Consider the following 22,915-nt stretch of genomic DNA (forward strand, 5'->3'; position numbering starts at 1 on the left):
ACATTGGGGTATACATTCAGGCTGATGATATCCGGTTTCGGAAAAGTGTTGGTATTCTGTCCGAAACTTTTCTTTAACCGTAGAAAGCGCATTTGAAGCGCTTTTGATCAACGGTTAAAGAAAAGTTTCTTCGGTTTCTTGCCCTCATGTTTTTAAGGCATTACAAAAATTCTGGGGAGATAAACATTGGAATATCAGATCATAATCAGATAAAGAAGAACATGAACAAGAACTTTTTGATTGTGTTGACTGATGGTACAGCAGCAAAGCTTATATTGAAATCAGCAGAAGAATTGGTGAGCTTGTTTCATACTATTTTCATTTTCCTTTTTTTTATTTCATTTGTAATTATTTAGATTTTTTTCTCAAAATATTTGGATGTAACTACTGTTGTCTTTTCTATACTTCCCTTTTTTTCTCCCCTTTCTCTTCTTGGCATACTATCCCCACTGGGACAGAGCATGCTTCTCAGCTTCTGACTAAAATTAATGTTTGCATCAAATTTATTAGATTTTCCAACATCATATTAATGTAAAGCTCAAATTTTATCTACACATTAAACGCATGTTTAAACTTCATATCATAGCGTATTCTATCACATCACGGTCAAAACCGAAAACAACGTTCACCTCCCATATCTGAACCACCGGTCAACAACGGTTTACGACTTCCTGTCCCGTGTCGACCCTGACCCGAACGGCCAAGCGCGCCCGCCCAGTGTAGGTACGACCCGACAACGGCCAAAAGGTTAATGAATGACACCGTGCAACAAGGCATAGCGGAGAGCAGCTAAGCTATAAGCAGCAAAAAGCTTTTCACAACAACGCAAAACCTCTTTCTTCACCAGCACCGGCCGAGATCGCATGGGATAGATGCATGTTTCTTGTATGGCCAACGGCGACAGTAGCTGCAGCAGCAGCAGCACCAGAAGCGCAGAACAGTGGATGCCAGTGACATTACAACAATTCAGTAACAACAACCACGACAACGGCGACGACGACGGAGACAACGATTCAAGCCATGCTATGCTGCAACCGGTTATGTTCCGGAAGGTGGCTTTCCTGCCATGGAAGGGAACGGGTCTTCCCCTTTATCCACCCTCGCATGAATGTTTTGCGATTAGCTTCGGGCCGGCTGGAAGATGATGCACTACTTCTCTCACGTGAGGGGATGGGGCCCCGAATGAGGTAGTATAAGACACAAAATAATTTAGCGTAAGAATTATGTAACGAAAAAATTTAAAACCTCTTCAGGGAGATTCTTCAAGAGATTTCCACAGAAAATTCTCCAGGATTCTCTCCGAGAAATCTTCCAGAGATAACTCCAGGAATCTTCAGAAATCCAAGATTTTTCTTCCAGGGATTCCTCCACAAATCTCTCCAGCGATTCCTCCAGAGTGCTTTCCAGAGATTCGTCCTGGAATCTCTCCATAGATTCGTCCAGGAATCTATCCAGAGATTCTTCCAGGAATCTCTTCAGAGATTCTTCCAGGAATCTCTCCAGAGATTCGTCTAGGACCTCTGCAGAGATTTCTCCAAGAATCCCTCCAGAGATTTCTCCAGGAATCTCTTCAGAGATTTCACCAGTAATCTCTCCAGAGCATTAACAGGGCTGTTACAAAAGTGTCGATTTGGAAACCGCAAAATCCGCGCCAAGGAGTTTGAAATCCGCGCCGAGGTCATCAAATCCGCGCCAGTGAAAAAACATGTGGTTTTGATAACTCAAACTCTAAAAAGGCAGAATTTTTCAGGGAAGATTCAAAGGAAATGAACTATTCATGACTTTTGTTGCACTCCAGATGAAGAGCTTTTCTATTGATAAATCGATTTTTCACCATTACTAATCCATGAATTTAGATGACAACTTCTACATCAAACAATAGTCTAATCATGTTGCAAACAGACTAGTTTTTTTAATTGGAATATAAAGTTTCGGATCAATAGTTCTTTAAATGCTTATCAATCAGAGTGTTGAGTGACGAAAATGGAAGTAACTGTTCCCTAAAGCAGTCCCAAAAAAGGAGCATTCTTGGCAAAACTTTTGAAATAATTTTATTTATAACATTATGGTAGAAATCCTGAAAAGAAATCTGACGTAAGTCCCAAAAGACAAAAAATAATAATTTTTTTAGAAGCTTTTTGAGAAATTCATGGATTACTTTGTGCAGAAAGTTATTTTGTTGAATCTTCACAGTAATACAAGGAGCAACACTAGCATAGACTAATTACTAGTGCAATTTATTGATTACATCACCAATAAATTTTATTCCTAAGGAAGATATTTATGAAAAAAGAAGCATTTACATATAACCAGTAACCTGGCAACTTTTCTAAACATTAAGGCAAAAGATATGCAGAAAAGTATTAATTCATCAGAAATTTATGATAAATGTTTCTGGCCACACCACACCCTTGGAAATTCAGTGAAGATATCAGCAAGAATGTCCTCAGGACATTGTGTCTCAGAAAACCAATCAGATTCTATCAGATTGATTACTTACGATACACGCAGTCTACAAAACCAATGGTTTTCTTGACGGGATTCTGTTACATTTGACTCTTGATTTGACTACAAAATAAAAATTCCACAAAAAAGTTTTCAGAAACATCTTTCAGAAACACCTATTTTAGAAATCTTGCCATTAATAGTTTTTTTTTTCTGACGTCATGCATTGCTCTACAGGTAAGTTCCGTCCAAAATTTAAATTAAATCCAAAATTTTACCCAAAAACTAATTTCAGGGTTAAGACAGAAATGACTTCAAGAGTTTGACTAAGAAAGTCAGAATATGATCTTCTAAGATTTAACAAATTGAGCTTCTAGTGCGATGCAACTAAACTAGCACTCCACGCTATTGACTATAACCATTGTTTTTGCCCAAACACAAAATTCCATAACTCTAGTTTGAAAATGTTCGTTTTTTCTGATTGTGTTGAACTTCGTCCCCAAATGTTTCCGCAAAATCCGCGCCAAAATTAGTAAAAACGCGCGAAATCCGCGCGAAACGCAAAAACCGCGAAAAACGCAAAATCCGCGCCACTTGTAACAGCCCTGCATTAACCAGGAATCTCTCCAGAACTTTCACAAGGAATATCTCCAGAGCTTCCACCAGGAATCTCTGCAGAGCTTCCACCAGGAATCTCTCCAGAGCTCTCCAAAAATCTCTCCAGGGGTTTCTCCAGGAATATCTCCAGAGATTTTTCTAGGAATCTCTCCAGAGATTCGTCCAGGATCTCTCCAGAGATTTCTGGAGAAACCTCTCCATAGATTCCCCCGGGAATCTCTCCATAGATTCCCCCAGGAATCTCTCCAGAGATTTCTCCAGGAATCTCTCCAGAAATTTCTTCGGGAATATCTCCAGAGATTTCACCAGAAATCTCTCCAGAATTTTTTCCAGGAATCTCTCCAGAGATTTCTCCAGGAATCTCTCCAGAGATTTCTCCAGGAATCTCTCCAGAGATTTTTCCAGGAATCTCTCCAGAGATTTCGCCAGGAATCTCTTCAGAGTTTTCTCCAGGAATTTCTTCAAGGTCTCCTCCAGGAATCTCCAGAGATTTCTCCAGAAATCTCTCCAGAAATTTTTCCAGGAATCTCTCCAGAGATTTCTCCAGGAATCTCTCCAGAGATTTCTCCAGGAATCTCTCCAGAGATTTCTCCAGGAATCTCTCCAGAGATTTCTCCAGGAATCTCTCCAGAGATTTCTCCAGGAATCTCTCCAGAGATTTCTCCAGGAATCTCTCCAGAGATTTCTCCAGGAATCTCTCCAGAGATTTCTCCAGGAATCTCTCCAGAGATTTCTCCAGGAATCTCTCCAGAGATTTCTCCAGGAATCTCTCCAGAGATTTCTCCAGGAATCTCTCCAGAGATTTCTCCAGGAATCTCTCCAGAGATTTCTCCAGGAATCTCTCCAGAGATTTCTCCAGGAATCTCTCCAGAGATTTTTCCAGGAATCTCTCCAGAGATTTCGCCAGGAATCTCTTCAGAGTTTCTCCAGGAATTTCTTCAAGGTCTCCTCCAGGAATCTCCCCAGAATTTTTTCAGGAATCTCTCCGGAGATTCTTCCAGGAACCTCTCCGGAAATTCCTCCAGGAATCTCTCCAAAAATTCCTTCGGGAATCTCTCCAGGAATCTGTCCGGAGAATCCTCCAGAAATCTCTCCGGAGAATACTCCAGAAATCTCCCCGGGGAATCCTCCATAAATCTCTTCGGAGAATCCTCCAGAAATCTCTCCAGAGATTCCTCCAGGAATCTTTCCTGAGATTCCTCCAGGAATATCTCCGGAGATTCCTCCAGGAATATCTCCGGAGATTCCTCCAGGAATATTTCCAGAAATCCCTTTAGGAATCTTTCCTGGAATCTCTCTAAGGATCCATCCAGGAATCTCTCCAAGGACTCCTCCAGAAAATTTTCCAGGGATTTCTTCAATAAGCTAGCTAGGAATTCCTTCAGGATTCTCTCCAGAAATTCCTCCAGGAATCTATCCAGGAATTTCTCCAGGAATCTCTCCAAGGATTCCACCAGAAATCTCACCTGGAAATCAAGTTGGAAATAAAAGTTTAAATAAAGATACAGTCTTGCTACGGTTTTCCACTCGGGACAACATCTTGTCCAGTGGCCTTCCGAGCACCAGTAGGTTATACGCTTCTAAAACGCTTTAACCACCCATCCTTTTGCGCAAACGATAATTTATTCATGCTTCAAGAGGTACAACCATACCTCGGTCGGTAGCTATACTCGAAGAGACTGACCAAGAAGCAACGTTTGCCTGCCATCATATCTTGGCGTCCATCGTGCCTTCCCACGAGGGACAGAGAGAGAAAGGAAGGAATGGGAAGAATCGAACCTTGATGCAAAGCCAAATCGGAACGATTTTCCGCTTGCTTAGTTCGCTTAGCCGTGCCAATCACCAAGGGGTCGTCGGATGGCGCGGAAGAGAGTAGAACATCGGATGAGGCACAAGAGATATGAAGCCATTTATGTGCTACCTTCCTACGGCGGGAAAGGTGTAACGAACGGCACGCGGCTAGGGGACAATAAACGCGAAGTATTTTTTATTCTCCACTCCGAGGTATTGTGTGTTCGGACGGAAGGCCCATGAAGGAAGAGAACAAGCGTTTATGAAGAGTGTGGAACCATTTTTCCATCTAGGGAATAGTGATGAACGGTTTCTTCACATACAGACACACAGACTGGGCGGGTTGCTAATACCTTTCTTCGCTACTGGCTTGGTCGGTGGGTTGATGGGGCGGCTATCGATTCTGTGTCACCAGGCTAGTTGGGTAAATGCTAATCGAATCGGGTTTCCAACGAAGGGAGCTGGTTACTCAGTGGACGAGAACAAGTGCGATTACTTTGTAGGTGAGTAGGTCAAACTGGGTAATTAACAGTGAATTCCTCCAGGAATTCCACCAGGATTTCCACCAATTTCTCTAGGAATTCCTCCAAAAGTTCTTCTAGGAATTCCTCTGGAAATACCTCCAGGAATTCCTCCAAAAATTTCTCTGGAAAATCCTCCAAGAATTCCATCCAGAAACTATACCAGGAATTCCTCCACAAGTTACACCAAGAATCCCTCCAGCAATTTCTCCAGGAATTCTTTCAGGAATTTTCTAGGAATTCCTCTGGAAATTCCTCCAGGATTTCCTCTGGAAACTCCTCTAGCAATTCCTACGGAAATTCCTTAAGAAATTCCTCCAGGAATTCCTCTGGAAGTTCCTCCAGGAATTCCACTGGCAATTTCTCCAGGAATTTCTCTGGAAATTCCTCTGGAAATTGCTCCAGGAATACCTCTGGAAATTCCTCCAGGAATTCCTCTGGAAATTCCTCCAGGAATTCTTCTGGCACTTCCTCAAGGAATTTCTCTGGGAATTCCTTCAGGATTTCTTCTGGAAATTCCTCCAGGATTTCCTCTGGAAATTCCTCCGGATATTCCTCTCGAAACTCCTCCATCAATTCCTGTGGAAATTCCTCCAAGAATTCATCTGGAAATTCCTCCAGGAATCCCTCTGGAAATTCTTCCAAGAATACCTCAGGAAAATCCTCTAGGAATACCTCTGGAAATTCCTCCCGGAATGCCTCTGGAAATTCCTCCAAGAATTCCTCTGGAAATTTCTCCAGGAATTCCTCTGGAAAATTCTCCAGGAATTCCTCTGGCAATTCCTCAAGGAAATTGTCTGAAAATTTCTCCAGGATTTCTTCAGGAAATTCCTCCAGGATTTCCTCTGGGAATTCCTCCGGATATTCCTCTCGCAACTCCTCCAAGAATTCCATTATAAATTCCTCCAGGAAATCTTCCGGAAATTCCTCCAGGAATTCCTCTGGAAATTCCTCCCGGAATTCCTCTGGATATTCCTCCCAGGATTCCTCTGGAAATTCCTCCCGGAATTCCTCTGGAAATTCCTCTCGGTATTCCTCCGAAAATTCCGCCAGGAATTGCTCCGGAAATTCCGCCAGGAATTGCTACGGAAATTCCTCCAGGAATTCCTCCGGAAATTCATCCAGGAATTCCTCCGGAAATTCTTCCAGAAATTCCTCCGGAAATTCTTCCAGGAATTCCTTCGGAAATTCATCCAGGAATTCCTCCGGAAATTCCTCCAGGAATCCCTCCGGAAATTCCTCCAGGAATTCCTCCGGAAATTCTTCCAGGAATTCCTCCGGAAATTCCTCCAGGAATTCCTCCGGAAATTCCTCCAGGAATTCCTCTGGAAATTCCTCCAGGAATTCCTTTAGAAATTCTTCCAGGAATTCCTCTGGGAATTCCTCTATAATCTATTCATCTGGAAATCCCTCCAGGAATTCCTCTGCAAACTAGTCCAGGAATTCTTCTGGAAATTCCTCCAAGAATTCCTCTGGAAACTCCTCCAGGAATTCCTCCTGAAAATTCTCCAGGAATTCTTCCAAGAATTCCTCTGGAAATTCATCCACGAATTCCTCTGGAAATTCCTTTAGCATTTCCTCTAGAAATTCCTTTAGCATTTCCTCTAGAAATTCCTGCAGGAATTCCTCTGAAAATTCCTCCAGAAATTCCTTTGGAAATTCCTAAAAGAATTCCTATGAAAATTCGTCTAGAAGTTCCTCTGGAAATTTCTCAAGAAATTCCTCTGGAAAATCCTCTGAAAATTCCTCCAGTAATTACTGTGAAAATTCCTCCAGGAATTTCTCTGGAAATTCTTCCAGGAATTTCTCTGGAAATTCCTCCAGGAATTCCTCTAGAAATTCTATCAGGATTTTCTCTGGAAATTCCTCCAAAAACTTCTCCAAGAATTCCTCTGGAAATTCCTGCAACAATTTCTCTGTAAATTCCTCCAGGAATTTCTCTGTGAATTCCTCCAGGAATTCCTCTGGAAATTCCTCCAGGAAATCCTCTGGAAATTCTTCCAGAAATTCCTATGGATATTTCGCCAGGAATTCCTCTGGAAATTCCTCTGGAAATTCCTCCAGGAATTCCTCTGGAAATTCCTCCAGGAATTCCTCCAGCAATTCCTCTGGAAATTCTTCCAGGTATGCCTCTGGAAATTCCTCCAGTTATTACTCTGGAAATTTCGCCAGGAATTCCTCTGGAAGTTTCTCCAGCAATTTCTCTGGAAATTCTTCCAGATATTCCTCTGGAAATTTCTCCAGATATTATTCTGGAAATTTCTCCAGGAATTCCTTTGGAAGTTTCTCCAGGAATTCCTCAGGAAATTCTTCCAGGAATTTATCTGAAATTTCTCCAGGAATTCATCTGAAATTTCTCCAGGAATTCTTCCAGGAATTCCTCTGGGAAATTCTCCAGCAATTCCTCTGAAAATTCTTCCAGGTATTCCTCTGGAAATTCTTCTAGGTATTACTCTGGAAATTCCTCTGGAAATTCCTCAAGGAATTCCTCCACGAATTCCTCTGAGAATTCCCCAAGGAATTCCTATGGAAATTCCTCCAGAACTGCTCTGGGAACTCAGAACTGCTTCAGGAACTTCTCTGAAAATCCTCAAGGAATTCCTCCGGGAATTCCTCAAAGAACTCTTCTGTAAATTCCTCAAGAAATTCCTTTGAAATTCCTCCAGGAATTCCTCCAAAACTTTTCTTGGAACTCCTCTGGGAATTCCTCAATAAATACCACAAAAAAAGACTTATTTTACCCAGATATATGTCAGGAAGTGCTCGAAAACTGACTCTGCTACCAATCTGTGCAAATCAGGCATAAAGCATAGTCTAACTAAATTTTCATCATTATTGATGTGCTTATGATTGCCACGCATCATCCCATGGGTTCCATCGAACCGAAAACCCCCAAACGACTTCACCACATCGACCGACACGTTGTCTCTCAATTGCCCGAATCGACATTTGTGTAGGACTAACATGTAGGAGGTATTTGGTACCTACTTCTGAAAACTCAATGCAATGAATGGTGAGATCCAACCAAGCGGACCTTTCGATTCATCGCAGAAAAAAACATGAACATGTCCCCAACAAATGTCACTTTCAAAAAGCCAATCAAATCATAAATTTCCAAGCCCCACGTTTCGCCCGTCCTGTACCTGATCACAGGTTTCTTCCTTCGAACGACTCAGGTTTGGATTTTGGCATGAATTTAGCTCTCTATATGCCAAACGCTTAACGCTTTGGAGCTTGTGGCGTTTGGCGAAACACAACTGCACCATTTTGTACCATCAAACAGTGGCACATTGATTAATCTGAGTTTTTGTCTGGAGAAGTTAAACTTATTGAATTTTATTTCGTTGGCGCATTTTTTTTTTTCTACAGGAATATCCCAAAAGAAAAAAATTAAGACCAAATAGCTTTGAGAAAGTACTTACAACTGTCATAAAACCAAACATCTTATCAGTTCAAAGATGGTTTTTAAAACCATTTTAAAACTAAATAGACTGATTTTGAGAAGAACCAATCGCGGGCTAAAAATTTTCTTAATAAAACTGATAATAATAGCTAAAAAATGTGAAGCGAACCTGGTGTAATAGTTAAATCGCGTGACTATCATGCCGAGGACCACGAATCCGAATCCCGACAAACTCTTGAAACGTATGTTTATCATTCGTGGGATTCAAGATAGACTAACTCCGGGCTGAAAATCTCGGTAATTAAGGCGAAACTGGAAGGATTTCCTCATTTTTATGGTTTTTGATTTTTTATAAAATAACGAAGCAATATTTTTTAAAATCGGTTTTCGTGCACATGTAGAGTATGGATCAAGGTATCTTCTGAATTTTTTTGTGGTGGAAAATGTTTTCCATTTTTTCAGAAACCATTTTTTTTTGTGTTATTTTGTTCAAAAATGGTTTCTGCAAAAACGAAAAACATTTTCCACCACAAAAAAATCAGAAGATATTTTGATCCATACTCTACATGTGCACGAAAATCGATTTTGAAAATATTGCTTCGTTATTTTATAAAAAATCAAAAACCAAAAAGTGAGGAAATGGATCCAGTTTCGCCTTAAGATAAAATAACAGCAAAAAGGAGGAATTTGGTCTTAAAAGTACTGTTTCTAAGATTAGCGAAGGGCAAATAGTCGTTGCAACTGTTCCTTCAAAAAAAAAACGTAGCTCGGAAGAATTGAAATTAAAAGGATAACGAAAAAATTAAAAAAAAAAACCAGTTCAACGTCACCCCGTTTCACGGTACCTAAGCGACACACACACGGGACGGAGATAATATTTGCAATTCCGATTTCAAACTGAATCAAACTTACGCAATGTGGCCGCCGCTCGGAGGCTTGCTCGTTGATGTTGCGTCTGTTGCTGATGCTGGTTGTTGGTGTTGTTGTTACTAGTGGTGACTGTAACAGTAGCCGTGCCATTGCCATTGCTACCAACGGTTTTCGACGGTGGACCCAAATCGCTGGATGACGAGTTGATTGTGCGCACATCTCGTTTCTTGGCTGGTCCTGCAAAAAAAAATGAAGAAGAGAAGAGAAACGTTAAAAGCGGGTTGACGACGATATGATAATCGGAGGATTTCGGAATTCAAGGATGAGGATATGAGGTAAAATGTATTTCAGCTGGAGGCAGCTGCAGTAGTAGCCGACAAAAGCAATTGAACTGTCGTCGGCGCGGTGATTTATAAGTCAATAAGAGAGGTTGCTTCAGGGTGAAGGAAACAGAGAAATTGATCATTGTCGGTTTTATTCGTTTGGTGGTTTGGTGCAAACAAACCGTCGTTTTCGTAGGGTTTTTATGTAATTTCCGTCTATGTAAGTACCGACCAATAATAATCGAATTTATTCTTGCTCCTCGCCTTACGCCTTATGACCAATTTTTATCAACTACTAATTACTTACTAATTTACTTTCAAATTATGTAAAAAATATTGTTAAAGAACTACAATTTCCTTTAAATAATAAGATTGAATAATTGTCCCTCGAATTTTATTTCCGTCTAGTCAACGTCTATTTTGGGCACAACTTGAATTTCATTCCCGGTCAAGTGTCACAGAGCTTTTGTGGGGTGTGAATTGAAGGTTGGTTCAACAAGTGAATCTGGCATGTGAAAATTAAACGATGATAAAGAACACTTCGGTTAGCTGCTGCTTTGGTGCGGTTGCCTTCGGCATACGCCAAAGTAAGAAAAAATGTGAAATCGTAAGTTGTATGAAATTAATATCTAAACTTTACGTAGTGTATTGGTTCCCTTATTAAGCATGTGGCTCCCATTTTCATCCTACGAAAAACAAAGGATTTAAGCACTGTTTGTTTTGTTTCTCATTTTTGTATTTTTTGTTGGAAGTGAGCACGCATGAAAACAAAAAGAACGGAATCAATCGGTGCCGTAATCGCTTGTTTTCGAATAGGATGAATATGGGAGCGAGAGATTACTAATGGCACACGTACCCTAATTATTCGATTTCCACTGCTATAGGGGCTGGTTATTGATAGTCTACATCTTTTTGCTTCCTTCGGATGAGCCATTGGCAAAGGTATCTGTAATTATCGGCTTACTTCGTCGTATATGACGGAAATTAGCGCATATGACGAAGGAGTTTTCTACTCTATTTCGTTCAAATTAACCCGACGCATATATGGTGCCACATCTCATTTAGCAGAAGACGACACCTTTTTCGCAATCATCATTCAACGACGGAAATAGCACAACGACGGTGCCCCGTATTTGAACTTCAATTTACACCCCAGCAAATACACTGATAAAATACTTTCGTAAAAGCTCAACGAATATGCTTCGTAAAACCAGTTTTCGTAAATTGAAAGCAATTTGCGTAAAATGTACGGTCCATTCGTACCACCACGCTGAAACAGTACAAATGGAGTTGTATCATGTACGAAATCACGAATCCGACAGATGCTAAGCTTGCTCATTCGTAGATTTTAGCTCCCGCTTTGTAGAATGAAACAAAATAAACAAATGTCAAGCGTTTTTTACTAACTATGCGTAAAAAGAAAATTTCGCTTCGTAGAATGCAACAAAGTTTTGCAATCATCACTGATGTTTGAGTGGAGCGCAGAGACAACAAAACAACCTGTTTTCATGTGCATATGACGGTGCGTGTGCGAGAAGAGGAAAGGAAGCATGCTCTCAGTTGAAAGTAAAAGTTATTTATAAATTGAATCAGAGTAGAAAGCGTTCTGGTTGTTTCCGCACGGTTTCAACAAGCGCCTACAGATGGATGACTAGCACTAGTAGGTATCAATCGGAAGATGCGTGTTCAGAGCCTGTGAAAACCAAGCTGATATAAGCGTGCTATTTTTTTTTCAACATGACTTATGTCGGTCCGACAAAAAAGAGACAGAAAAACACTGCGTTATTGTGTCGGAGTATTTTTTTTACAAAACGAACTCAGGCACACTACGAATCTTTTCGTTGCAGAAAACAACGAATGGCATTCGTAAACCGGACGAGCAATTTCGTACAATGCAACAAAATATTTTTTCAGTGTATCACCCCAGCAAAACACCGTAATAACCTGCTGCCATGAATCTCCTCTAAGTGAGTGCGCAATCCCCACAATCCAGCCAACATTCCAAACGATTCGAAACTGGTTCCCAACCGCGCGCGGTTGAGCTGTTTACCAACTAAGTATGTACACTCCATGAACCCGAGCGCTGAAGAGAAGTCAAAACGATTGAATTAAAACAATAAACAGTGCTGCTGCTGTTGGTTGCGGACAAGTACAAGTACCCGGTGCTCATTGCACATACTGTACTACTTGCTTCCCGCGCGGAAATCGGAGGGTAAACTTGCGATTACCACCGCGCGGTAGCTAGCTACCACTACCAGCTCGGATGCGAAGATCTTGAACTTGAGGCGTGCTGGCTTGCGATGTGGGCTGCTTGCAGTTACGTACGCGGTAGAATCTAGACATGAAGTCATAATAAATTGAGACTTGGGGTGTTACGAGGTTTACAGTTTATTTATGTCATTCTTTACGTTGTATAAAGGGGGTGAATGTGTTTGATTAGCTTTCATATGTGCTAAACTAATCTCTGAACAGCTTAGTTCAGAAAAACAACAATTCAAAGGCTGAAAACTTTGAACTAAATTAATAAAACATTTAGAAATAAATTGCCATTATATGGAAAACAAACGGAGGTTGAATCTCAATTTTATTTTCATCAACCTGCCTCAAACTTACAGAAACTCTACGACTAGAATGCTAGAAGAACTGCAATACCCACGCATTCCATCGCGTAATTCTTTGCGCTGAAATTGCTCACTCAATCAGCCCACTTTCCACTCACTACTATCAACGTAGGTACAAACCATCCATTCAGTAATCTACTTTAATCTAATTTTAATCCCATAAAAATGTCCGCCTCTTTTCGAAGACCCCTTTCCGAAGAGACTGAACGGCGTCTTTTGAATGCAGTTCCCGTTCGAGTGACATTCAACCACTACTGTGTGTGCACTTATCTGCTGAATGCATACATACGATACACGATAGATTAAGCCTCCTTTAGTCGGCCTTGCTAAGCAGCTGCGAGAGCTTCCAGTACTATAATGCCATCACCGACCGGCGCGACCGGAGTGCAGCACATATTCTTCTCATATCATCATCATACACATCTGCATTTTGCTGATCCACTTTCTTTCCAGCAGATCAAAAAGATGTGGAAGTTCGCTACGGGTTAACATTCCTCGGCGGGGATTTGCCGAGAAAGAATCTGCATCTACGTATACATATTTTGATATTTCATTTTCATTTTGTAGCAGTTGGTGGGGCAATAAGAGCGCAAGTCAATCCAATGCCGAAGATCAAGGAGGGGTAATGGCCGTAATAGTCCGTGTGGACCACATGAACACCATCGGAAGGGTAATGGTATAGGTTGGGGAAAGGGGCTGGACTAGACTCGAGACACAATAATGCAAATTTGCATTTTGCGTATTTATACGATAGAAAGTGTGAAATTGGTTTCTGCAGTAAGGTTCATGTCGTATGTTAGGTCCTTGTCAATTTGTCAGTTACAGCATCCGCTCGATAACTGACTGCTGCTTGACTGGACTGATTTTTAACTGAGCGCTCGGTAACTGGGCTGAAGTCCAGTTAAAAAGCAGCTGTATATACAGGGGATGGCCAAAATGTTTGGGATAGGCAACTTTTTTTCTCCCACAAAAAAATTCAACATGCTGCAACTTTCCATAGAGTGCATCAAAAAATCTCAAATTTTGACTGTTTGTCAACCTGTTATATGTGCATCTTTGGTACAAATTTGGGCTCGATTGAAGAATTTTTCGCGAAGTAAGAACCGTTCAGGTAAAACACTATCATTGAGACAACTCATTTTTGAGCTGTCATATCTCGGAAACAAGTGAACCAAATTGAATGATTTTTTAAGGACAAGGTATTTGGAGTACATTGCTCAAAATTTCTAGAGCACCGTTTTTTAGAACCGTTGAACGGATTTGGATTAAAATGCATCACGCTGTTGGCAACCACTGAACAATTAGCGTGATGCATTTTCATCCGAATCCGTTCAACGGTTCTAAAAAACGGTGCTCTAGAAATTTTGAGCTATGTACTCCGAATACCTTGTCCTTAACGTTCAGCAACAATATATTGATACTTAATACGACGTTATAAAATGTAATATTTTCTCACGGCGAATTAAGTTATACCGGGTTGAAATTTTTAATCATATAGAGGAAAATAAGTCAAATTTACAATACCACACAAAAATTACTAAATGTGTTCTTCCTTAAATCTAAATAGACTCTAATATATCTGATTAGAGATGACTTGAGAACAGAAGTGGAAAATCTTTGGATATCAACACTAATATTTATTGACATTGATGTAAAAAGAATACATTTTTTCGAGAAAAATCCAAAAAGTGTCAATCTATGATAATTTTTTTCAACGTTTAATAAGTATCTATGTTTTAACAGTTTGTGAAGCATTTACATATTGTTAGTGTACGTTCAAGATGTCATTAAATTCGGTTCACTGGTTTCCAAGATATGACAGCTCAAAAATGAGTTGTCTGAAAAATAGTGTCTTACCTGAACGGTTCTAACTTTGTGAAATATTAATCAATCGAGCCCAAATTTGTACCAATGATGCACATATAACAGGTTGATAAGCAGTCAAAATTTGAGATTTTTTGCTGCACTATATGAAAAGTTACAGCATGTTGAATTTTTTTGTGGGAGAAAAAAAGTTGCCTATCTCAAACATTTTGGCCATCCCCTGTATATAACTGTCACAATTTTGAAGTCCTTACGGTAGGCTCTTTATTTTCACGCGCCGAATTGTCAAAAAAAATGTTTAAAAACATTCTAGCGGGGATTTTGAGAGGCAAATTTTAAAAGCAGCCCACGAAAACTTTTTAAATAAAATTTGTTAGGAAACGTTTCGTATGTTTCTTGAATTTGCTATAAGGACTTTTCAAATAGGTAGGCAATCAAATAGGCAAGTTTGTATAAATGCTATTTTACTTCTAAAATTTTTTGAAGAGTTTTAAGCACAAAAATCCGACAATCAGAAATCATATCATTGATGAAGCTTAAGTTTTTTTTCTGAAATAAATAGCATCAAAGAACTATAATGGGGAGAGACATGCAGCAATAAAATAATGTTTGCTGCTGTTGCTTCCAGTGTTGGTAAACTCACACTCAAAGCACACTCATGAACCGCTCCTGCGTGAGCAAACTCGCACGCGATTCTGAATCGTTTTCTGAATTTCATGCAAAATCTCGCTTTCACGAGTCAAGCGCCGAAATCTCATTTGCTCGTAAAACGATTCCAAATCAATTTGAACAACATTCAATGTTGTTGTACGTTAGATATGCTTTTGTTCTACCATACAATCCTGAAAACTTCAATGGTAATATGAAGAACACCAAGAAATAAGGCAATGAGTGAAATCATGAGCCAACTCATGCATGATTTTTTCGGCGGTGAGTTTGGCGAGTCAAGGATCGTGCGTGAAACAACTCAACCATGAGATATGAGAATTTGAGTTTTTACCAACACTGGTTGCTTCCTAATTTTTATTTTCGGTTACTTCATTTGCCATATTTTTCTAAAATCCTTTTGAGCAAAAGTAAAAAATCCCAAAATTTATCCATAATTTTTATGATTTTTCTGGGATTTAATTTTTAGGGCATTTTTTTTTTTATTTTGAGGTATTTTCCCGAAGCCTTATTTTTCGGAAAATCTCTCAAGAATTGGGTACATTTCTCTAGAATTAGTTCACACACAGACAAAAATCTCGGAGATTTCTCTAGATGATTTTGTCCAAAGTTTTTCTTCAACATATTTTGGATTTTTTTATTGAATAATTCCGAAATTTTGGCATGATACAATAGGAATCTATTCCATTTCTAGGATTTCGTTTATTTTGTGCCAAAATTCTTTATTTGGTTTACCAAGGAATTCTTTTCAGATTTCTTGAAACCATTTCGTCAAGTATTTTGAGGCTTCTGTACTGATGCTTTAATTTAACGAATAATATTGCAAAATTCCTAGGGCTTTCTAGAAAAGCTCCTCGAAGAAATTACTGGAAGCAACTTCAAAAGGGTTCTTAACGACATCTGTTTAACTTTAGAAGTCTTCTTGAAGAAAAACCTCAGTAAACTTGCTAAAGGATAATTCCCTACAGTAAATTAGGTACGCATTTCTGGAACTATTTCGCCATTATTTATGGGGCAGTCATGAAAGGAATTTCCAGGAGAAGCATTGGAGAGATAGCTGGAGGAACTTTCAAAGGATTATCTGGAGCAAACCTGGAAGGCGGGATTTTTAGATAAATATTTTGGGAGAATTTTAGAAATCAGAAGATGTAAAAAAGGATATTTCTAAAAAAAAAAGTCATCAAGGAATTGCAGAAGGGTTATTTTTTTATTTTTTCCCTAAATAAAAAAGAAAAAAGTTATCAAAATAATAATCTGTATTTCACCACAATAGATCAAATTAATGGTCGCGGTGGTACTATGTCCCCAACAAGAAAAAAATATTCTGTAAGAATTCATGGAGAAATTTCTGGAGGAATTATTATTAATGGATTTTGAAAGGGACAATATCTGGACAAATGCTCAGAGGAACTTCTGGAGGGTTTTTTCGGGAACAATTCTGAAGGATGGCTTGAAACAAATGTAGCAAGCATTTCTGGAAAAGAAGTTTTGGAGGAACCCTCGCAGATTTGTCAAATGAATTTGTGGATGATTCTTCGGACAAAATTCTGAAAGAGCATTTTTTGTAAAAAAAAAGTCTGAAGAACTTTTCAAAAAAATATCTTGAATTGTATGAATTTCGGGAGGAGTTTCGCATAATTTAAAAAAAAAAATTAAAGCACTTCTGCAGGAATTGCTGAGAGAAATTTTCGAGGAGCTTTTAGAGGAATCTCTGGACGAATCCTCGAAGAAATTTCTAAAAAAAATCGATGGAACTACGGGAGGAAATCTGGAAAAAAATTCTAGAGAAATCTACGGAGTAGGGTCTTGTACCATTTGGGCAGGTGTACCTATTTTGGGCACTTGCCGCTATAACTAAGTCAATTTCAAACCGATTGATTTGATTTTTTGTATAGAGTTAGGTACGCATAGTATCTAACTCTGTCCAAAATTTCAAATCCATCGGTTGGAAATTGACTTAGTTATAGAGGCAAGTGCCCAAAATAGGTACACCTGCCCAAATGGTACAAGACCCTAATTTGTGGAATGATCTTCAGAAGAATTCTTGGAGTAATTTCTGGAAGCAACCTTAGAGGAATCCTCGCAGAAACTTTTGAAAACATTCTAGCAGGAAATTCCAAAATAATCCTCGGATAAACTGAAGGAGAAATTGTGAGAAAAATCCCCAAAAAAATCTGAAGGACGTACACATTTCTGGAGGATTCCTTGAAGAAATATCTGAAGGATTTCAGGGAAGAATCATAACATTTTTAGAGGAATTCCTGACGGAATCCTTGAAGGAACTTGTGAGGGAAACTTGCACGTGGACGTGGAATTTCTCGAACCAATCCTTGGAGAAATTTTTGTAGATATCATCTGGGCAAAAAAATCTGAAGGACGTACACATTTCTGGAGGATTCCTTGAAGAAATATCTGAAGGATTTCAGGGAAGAATCATAACATTTTTAGAGGAATTCCTGACGGAATCCTTGAAGGAACTTGTGAGGGAAACTTGCACGTGGACGTGGAATTTCTCGAACCAATCCTTGGAGAAATTTTTGTAGATATCATCTGGGCATTTCTGTTGCAATTTCGAAAGTTACGTTTGGACAAAATTTCCTGAGAAATTTTTGGATAAATCCTCAGCAGAACTCCAGAAACAAATCTTTGGGTGAATTACCTAAGAAGTCAGTTAAATATCGAGGAAATATTTCCGTGAGAGTTCCAAGAGAAATCCTAAAATGAAATTCTGAAGAATACTTTGAGAAATTTTCGAAAAACTATATGGAGAAATTATTGGAAGAATTCTCAAACTTCTCGGCTAACCTTTGGAGGAGTTCCAGAAAAGATTTTCGAAAAAAAAATCTTGAAAAAACCCTTGTTGACACTCTAGGCAACATTATTGGACGAATCCTCGGGTGAATTTGTGGGAAATTCTAGGTGTAGCAGGAACTTTTGAAGTGATTGTAGGAAGAAATTGTAGAAGACAATTCCAAAAAAAAAAAGAACTCGATTAAATTTCAAAAAGAAACACTATAAATGTTTTTAAAAGCATCTTCGGAAAAGTAAAGAGACGAGTTCTTAAAGGAAAAGTAAAATAAGGTATTATTATATGTACAGTAGCGTGACTCAAATTACAACATGTCAAAAAGTTCGATGACCGAGTAGTTCTGTGTTGTCTTTTGTCAAGCTATAGTGTGCATTGTTTGAATTCGTTATTAACTCAACCATGTGTTCAAAGGAGTACGAGGCTTGTACATAGACGTGGAACGCGATATTCCACCAACGGTGGAAATCCTCCAGTGGAAAGGAAAGGTGTTTTACGAGGACCTGAAGAACAAATGCTTTTTGTGTCAACAGGAGGGGCACCGTAGAAGCAACTGTCCACAACGACCAACACGGAACCAAAACGGAAAAGGAATAGAAGGTATTTCTGGTACCTATGCTAATGCCGTCATTCACGGTGGTGCAGCACCAGTTCAACAGGAAGCAGTAAATGAGGAAAAGGAAGTCGTTGAAGAGGAAAGATTGGAGGTAGGTGAAGCGGAAACGAAGGAACAAAGCGAAGATCAAGGAACATTGAAAATGACGGATCCGGTTGAGTACCGAAGCGAGTATAAGAACACTTTGGCAGAAAATTGGGCAAGGCGCGAGGCGGAAAAGCGTCGTAGACAAGAGGAGTTCCGAGAACAGGAGAGGAGTCAATGCAACGGCGATATCAGGAGGGTCTACGGGCGAAAGAGAAGGAGCGGTGGGAAAAGTATGAGGCGGAGAGAAGAAGTAGGCAAGATAAATATCACCGCGAATTATCTCAACAGCAGCAAGTACTTCTAGTGGAAAGCCATGCACAGTCTCCACCCAAGAAGAACGCACGCAAGCAGTGATCTGGTTATTTTCTTGTATTGTTATCAAATTATTATTCTTATTTGTATAATTTAATTGTTTCGGCTCCGTTTTGCTTCAGAGCGCATGAGCCTTTCAAATAAACGAAATAATTAAAAAAAAAAAGTTCGATGGGCTCCTTCTCATTTCGTCCTATATGACCCCACGAAGCTCTGGTCAAATTTTCAGCTCAATCCGTAAACATTTGAGCGGTGCTAAACTCATTTCAAGTTTGTATGGGAAATCATCGTTTTTTGCATTTTTTCTCATAAGGGGCACTATTCTTACCTAAATCATGTATTCGAATATATAGAATAGCCTTATATGTGCTGAAAATCTTTGTCTAAGACCGCAAAGTCATCCGAAGCTTGTAAGAAAAGATGTTACATGCACACCATCTGGTGGTGCTTAACATTTAACATGTAAAGGAATAATAATAGCAATAAAATCTCATTGAACGGACATGTATTGTCTAGGCTATAGCTATTTTAGCAAGCGTCTGATCACGTTGCGGTCTTCGACAAAGTTTTTCGGTGTACCCTAGGCTATATTTCTATGGAATCAATTACGTGGTTTCATAAAAAATAATGCCACTCACGACAAAAACGCAAAAAAACGATGTTTTCCCATGTAAACTCCCATACAAACTTTGAACGAGGTTAGTACCGCCCAAATTGAAACGGATTGAGCTGAAAATTCGACCAGAGCACCAGAATGAAATAAGATTAGGGGCCCATCGAACTATTTGACATGTGGTTTTTCCATACAAGCTTGAGCCACCCTATTATACAGCCTTCGATTGAGTGTACATTTAGAAAAAATCACCGACTTCGGTAATGTTTTACCGAAATTTCAACCGTTAAGTTTGTTTTACAGGAAAAAATCGGTAAAGGTAGCAACTTTTACCAAAGTTCGTTAGAGTTTGACAGATAAACGATAACATTTTACCGAAATTTTTAATTTTTTTTTTTGCAATTTCTCATCGTAATAGGCTGTTTTACCTCACGCAAACCTGTCAGGAAAAGGCCTACTTTCCCACACCAAATTAGCAGTGCTGTAATCAGGGTTGCAAAAAAAATGAAAGCATGCAACGAACGTGAGTTTTTGTTTTTATCTTTTCACCACACCGCTTCTGACGTTAAAGCCTCTTTCCTTCACGGAGGCGGGTGAGAAGAGAATAAAAATTCTCTCGTCGCTCACATCTTGGCGACGGCGAGATTCAATAACAACATTTTCCCTGTTATTGGCACTCAAAAGAGAACATTCACCACGCTTGCTTATGGGCCAGTCGCATTCATGCGGCCGTTGTTGACATGAAGCATCCATCAGCGCAGAGCGTGTGTTGATGATGGTGGGGTCATTACGTCCACAAAGTAGTTGAGTTTTTCTGTGTTCACTTTCAAGTATCTCACAGCGGAGCTGAAAGTGAATGCCTAAAGCATTCAGTTCAGCAAAATGTCATTCAATTGAATGTGACTTTTTCAACCCTGGCTGTAATGGTTCATTACAGCACTGATTTGCGTTGCGTAATGAACCATTACAGAACTGTTTTATGTTTGGATCAATTTCGTGATCTTTTCTGGACGCATTTTTGAAAAATTGTGACAACTGCACAGTATAACCTGCTATGATCAGACTTTCTTAAACATGACTAAAAACATCTGTGTGCAGTTTGATGAATAAGTTTTGTTAAAAATTACCCTGTAGCGGTAATTTATGGAATTGCAAAATTCGTTACGTAAACTACTATTACAGAATTTCGTTAAAAATCCATTACCGAACGCTCAGCGGTTGAGATTTCGGTAAAAATTACCGAACGCGTTTAGCAATGTTGGGAGTTCTAGTACCTTTTAGTTCCACTCTCTAAAAAACAGAATTAAAAGGAACAAACATTCATTATACTCAATCGCAGAGAATATTCTGCTTATAGGGTTCGAAAAGTCGGTACAAGAAAATAAAGCCTGTTAGAACATAATAACTATTAAACCAAAAGAGATAACGATCGTCTCCGCACACGAAACGACGCGTTTTTAAATGCTCTTTAAGTAATTCTTGGGTGACTTTAGTGGAAAATTGAAACTGAGAACGTTACAGCCAGAAAACCGGTTTCTCTTGAACCACCCTAAGCTAATTCAGAAAAATATCTCTAGATCGGTCAAAAGCTACATAAAAACTGTCTCCAGCAAACTTGCTCGAAATTGAGAGATCCACAACTTTGCCAAAGAATGTATATAGTTATTCTTGCAAATAAAAAAGTTTGGTTTCCAATTTATGTGAAAATATGGATCACCATAATTTTCATGTACTTTGAAAAATGGGCCTTATTATAAGGAACAATTATACCATACCATACCATACCAATTACCATATTTGGATAATTTTGGCGCTGAATGCATCTTTCCTCGCAAATCTGGGTCCTGGCTCACTGTGCTGTGTTGCGAATTATCGTGACCATTACGAGAAAATCGTTAGATCCGGTTCATCCAGGCATTTTCTGGACGAAGCTACACAAAATAAATGAGATTTGTTGCATCATGCCATGCTTCATTTCGCACACCATTATGCGTGTCTCCCCAGCAAAATGCGAAGTAGAGAATCATGATAATCATATTCGTATCAGTAGTGATGGTCACAAAACGAGGATGATGGACGACATTTGTGGGATTCAGTCTTTACTGGTATAAGCGAGTATAGAGAGAGCGATTAAATTATCCTCTTACGCAGGGTGACACAAGTGTGGTTTTTATTGCCGACTATAACGCTGACGGTTCGCGGCACTATCATGACATTTATTGTGAAATTTTCCATGGTTTCAGCCAGTTGGTATAAAAAACATGACTTGAATGATTTTACAGCTTCCGTCTGTGTACCATATCAATCAAAAATTTCACAATAATGCCGAAAAATTATACAAAACACAGTCATAAAACTCATCTTAAATCATCCACTTTCAGCCACTCACAGCCCCTAAAATAGAGAGAAGCAAATATTTATTACCGCAATTCAAACGAAAAAAGACATTGGCACTACATTCAAGCAGCAATCCAAAAAAAGATGAAACATTGCGCATTGTATTGTTTTCCGGCGTCCGTTTCCCAAGTGCACAACATAAATTTTCGCATTCGCTAGCCAACCACCAACCACCGTGGCCGTGGAAAGTTCATCGTGGAAGATCATCATCACTCCTCCATCCAGCCGACGCACGCCGACAGTGAATGGCAACATCGTCGTCATTGTTTAGTTAGAGCACAACATTCTTCTCCGAGCACAGAGCATTTTTCTTCTCTGTGTGATACTATTTGCAGAATTCCACCTCTTCGTTTGTTTGTATCATCATTATTGTTATTGGAAGGTGGGGGTTGTTCCGGTTGTTGATTACCACTAAAAGCATCCGCGGATGTTGTGCCGGAACATACTTTTGTGAGTAAGTCTTGGGAAAATAAGAGCCACAATAGAGCACGAGTGTAGGATTGTTTTTGGAGCAGGCAGCAAACAATTAGGTCCACCCTAAAGACGACAAATGGAACCTCAAGCCGGGCGAATTTTTGCCATTTCCTTTGAGAGAAAATGCGACAAGAGTTTCGTCGACCACGGGAAACTAAATCTACATTTTTCCGTTTGTTCTTTGTATGCAAATTTGCAGACGGGCGCCGACAATTTCGCTTCCTAAAATGCAAATAAAGGCGGAATGCAGGGCTAGCCCGGGATGAATCTCATCTTGAGCATTGATATACTAACAAATGTACTAGTATTACTAATTCGGAATCAACGATTGAATCTATCTAACAGTATGGACAAAACTAATTTCCGGGAAAACGGAAAGATGATTTAAGTATATGTTGGTGAGCTCGTTCCATACAGTTATTTTATCTCAAACTAGCTGTCCCGGCAAACTTTGTCTTGCCAGATGTGGTGGTTTGACAGTTGTTGAGGTTATAGCAGCACAGCTTTCTAGATTGATTTTATTGCGGT

General features: G+C 39.4%; 1 protein-coding gene across 5 annotated transcripts in view; it reads right to left on the reverse strand.

Annotated features, from left to right (window-relative positions):
* LOC109417649 (uncharacterized) overlaps nucleotides 1-22,915 on the reverse strand; it is a 696,771-nt gene that overhangs the window by 97,719 nt on the left and 576,137 nt on the right. For all 5 annotated transcript variants that reach the window (XM_062850488.1, XM_062850487.1, XM_062850486.1 and 2 more), the window contains one exon: nucleotides 9,691-9,885. In XM_062850488.1, coding sequence (XP_062706472.1) covers nucleotides 9,691-9,885 — 195 coding nt within the window. The remainder of the gene's footprint in view (nucleotides 1-9,690; nucleotides 9,886-22,915) is intronic.

The sequence above is a fragment of the Aedes albopictus genome, chromosome 2 (assembly GCF_035046485.1).
Source record: "Aedes albopictus strain Foshan chromosome 2, AalbF5, whole genome shotgun sequence".
Taxonomy (NCBI): domain Eukaryota; kingdom Metazoa; phylum Arthropoda; class Insecta; order Diptera; family Culicidae; genus Aedes; species Aedes albopictus.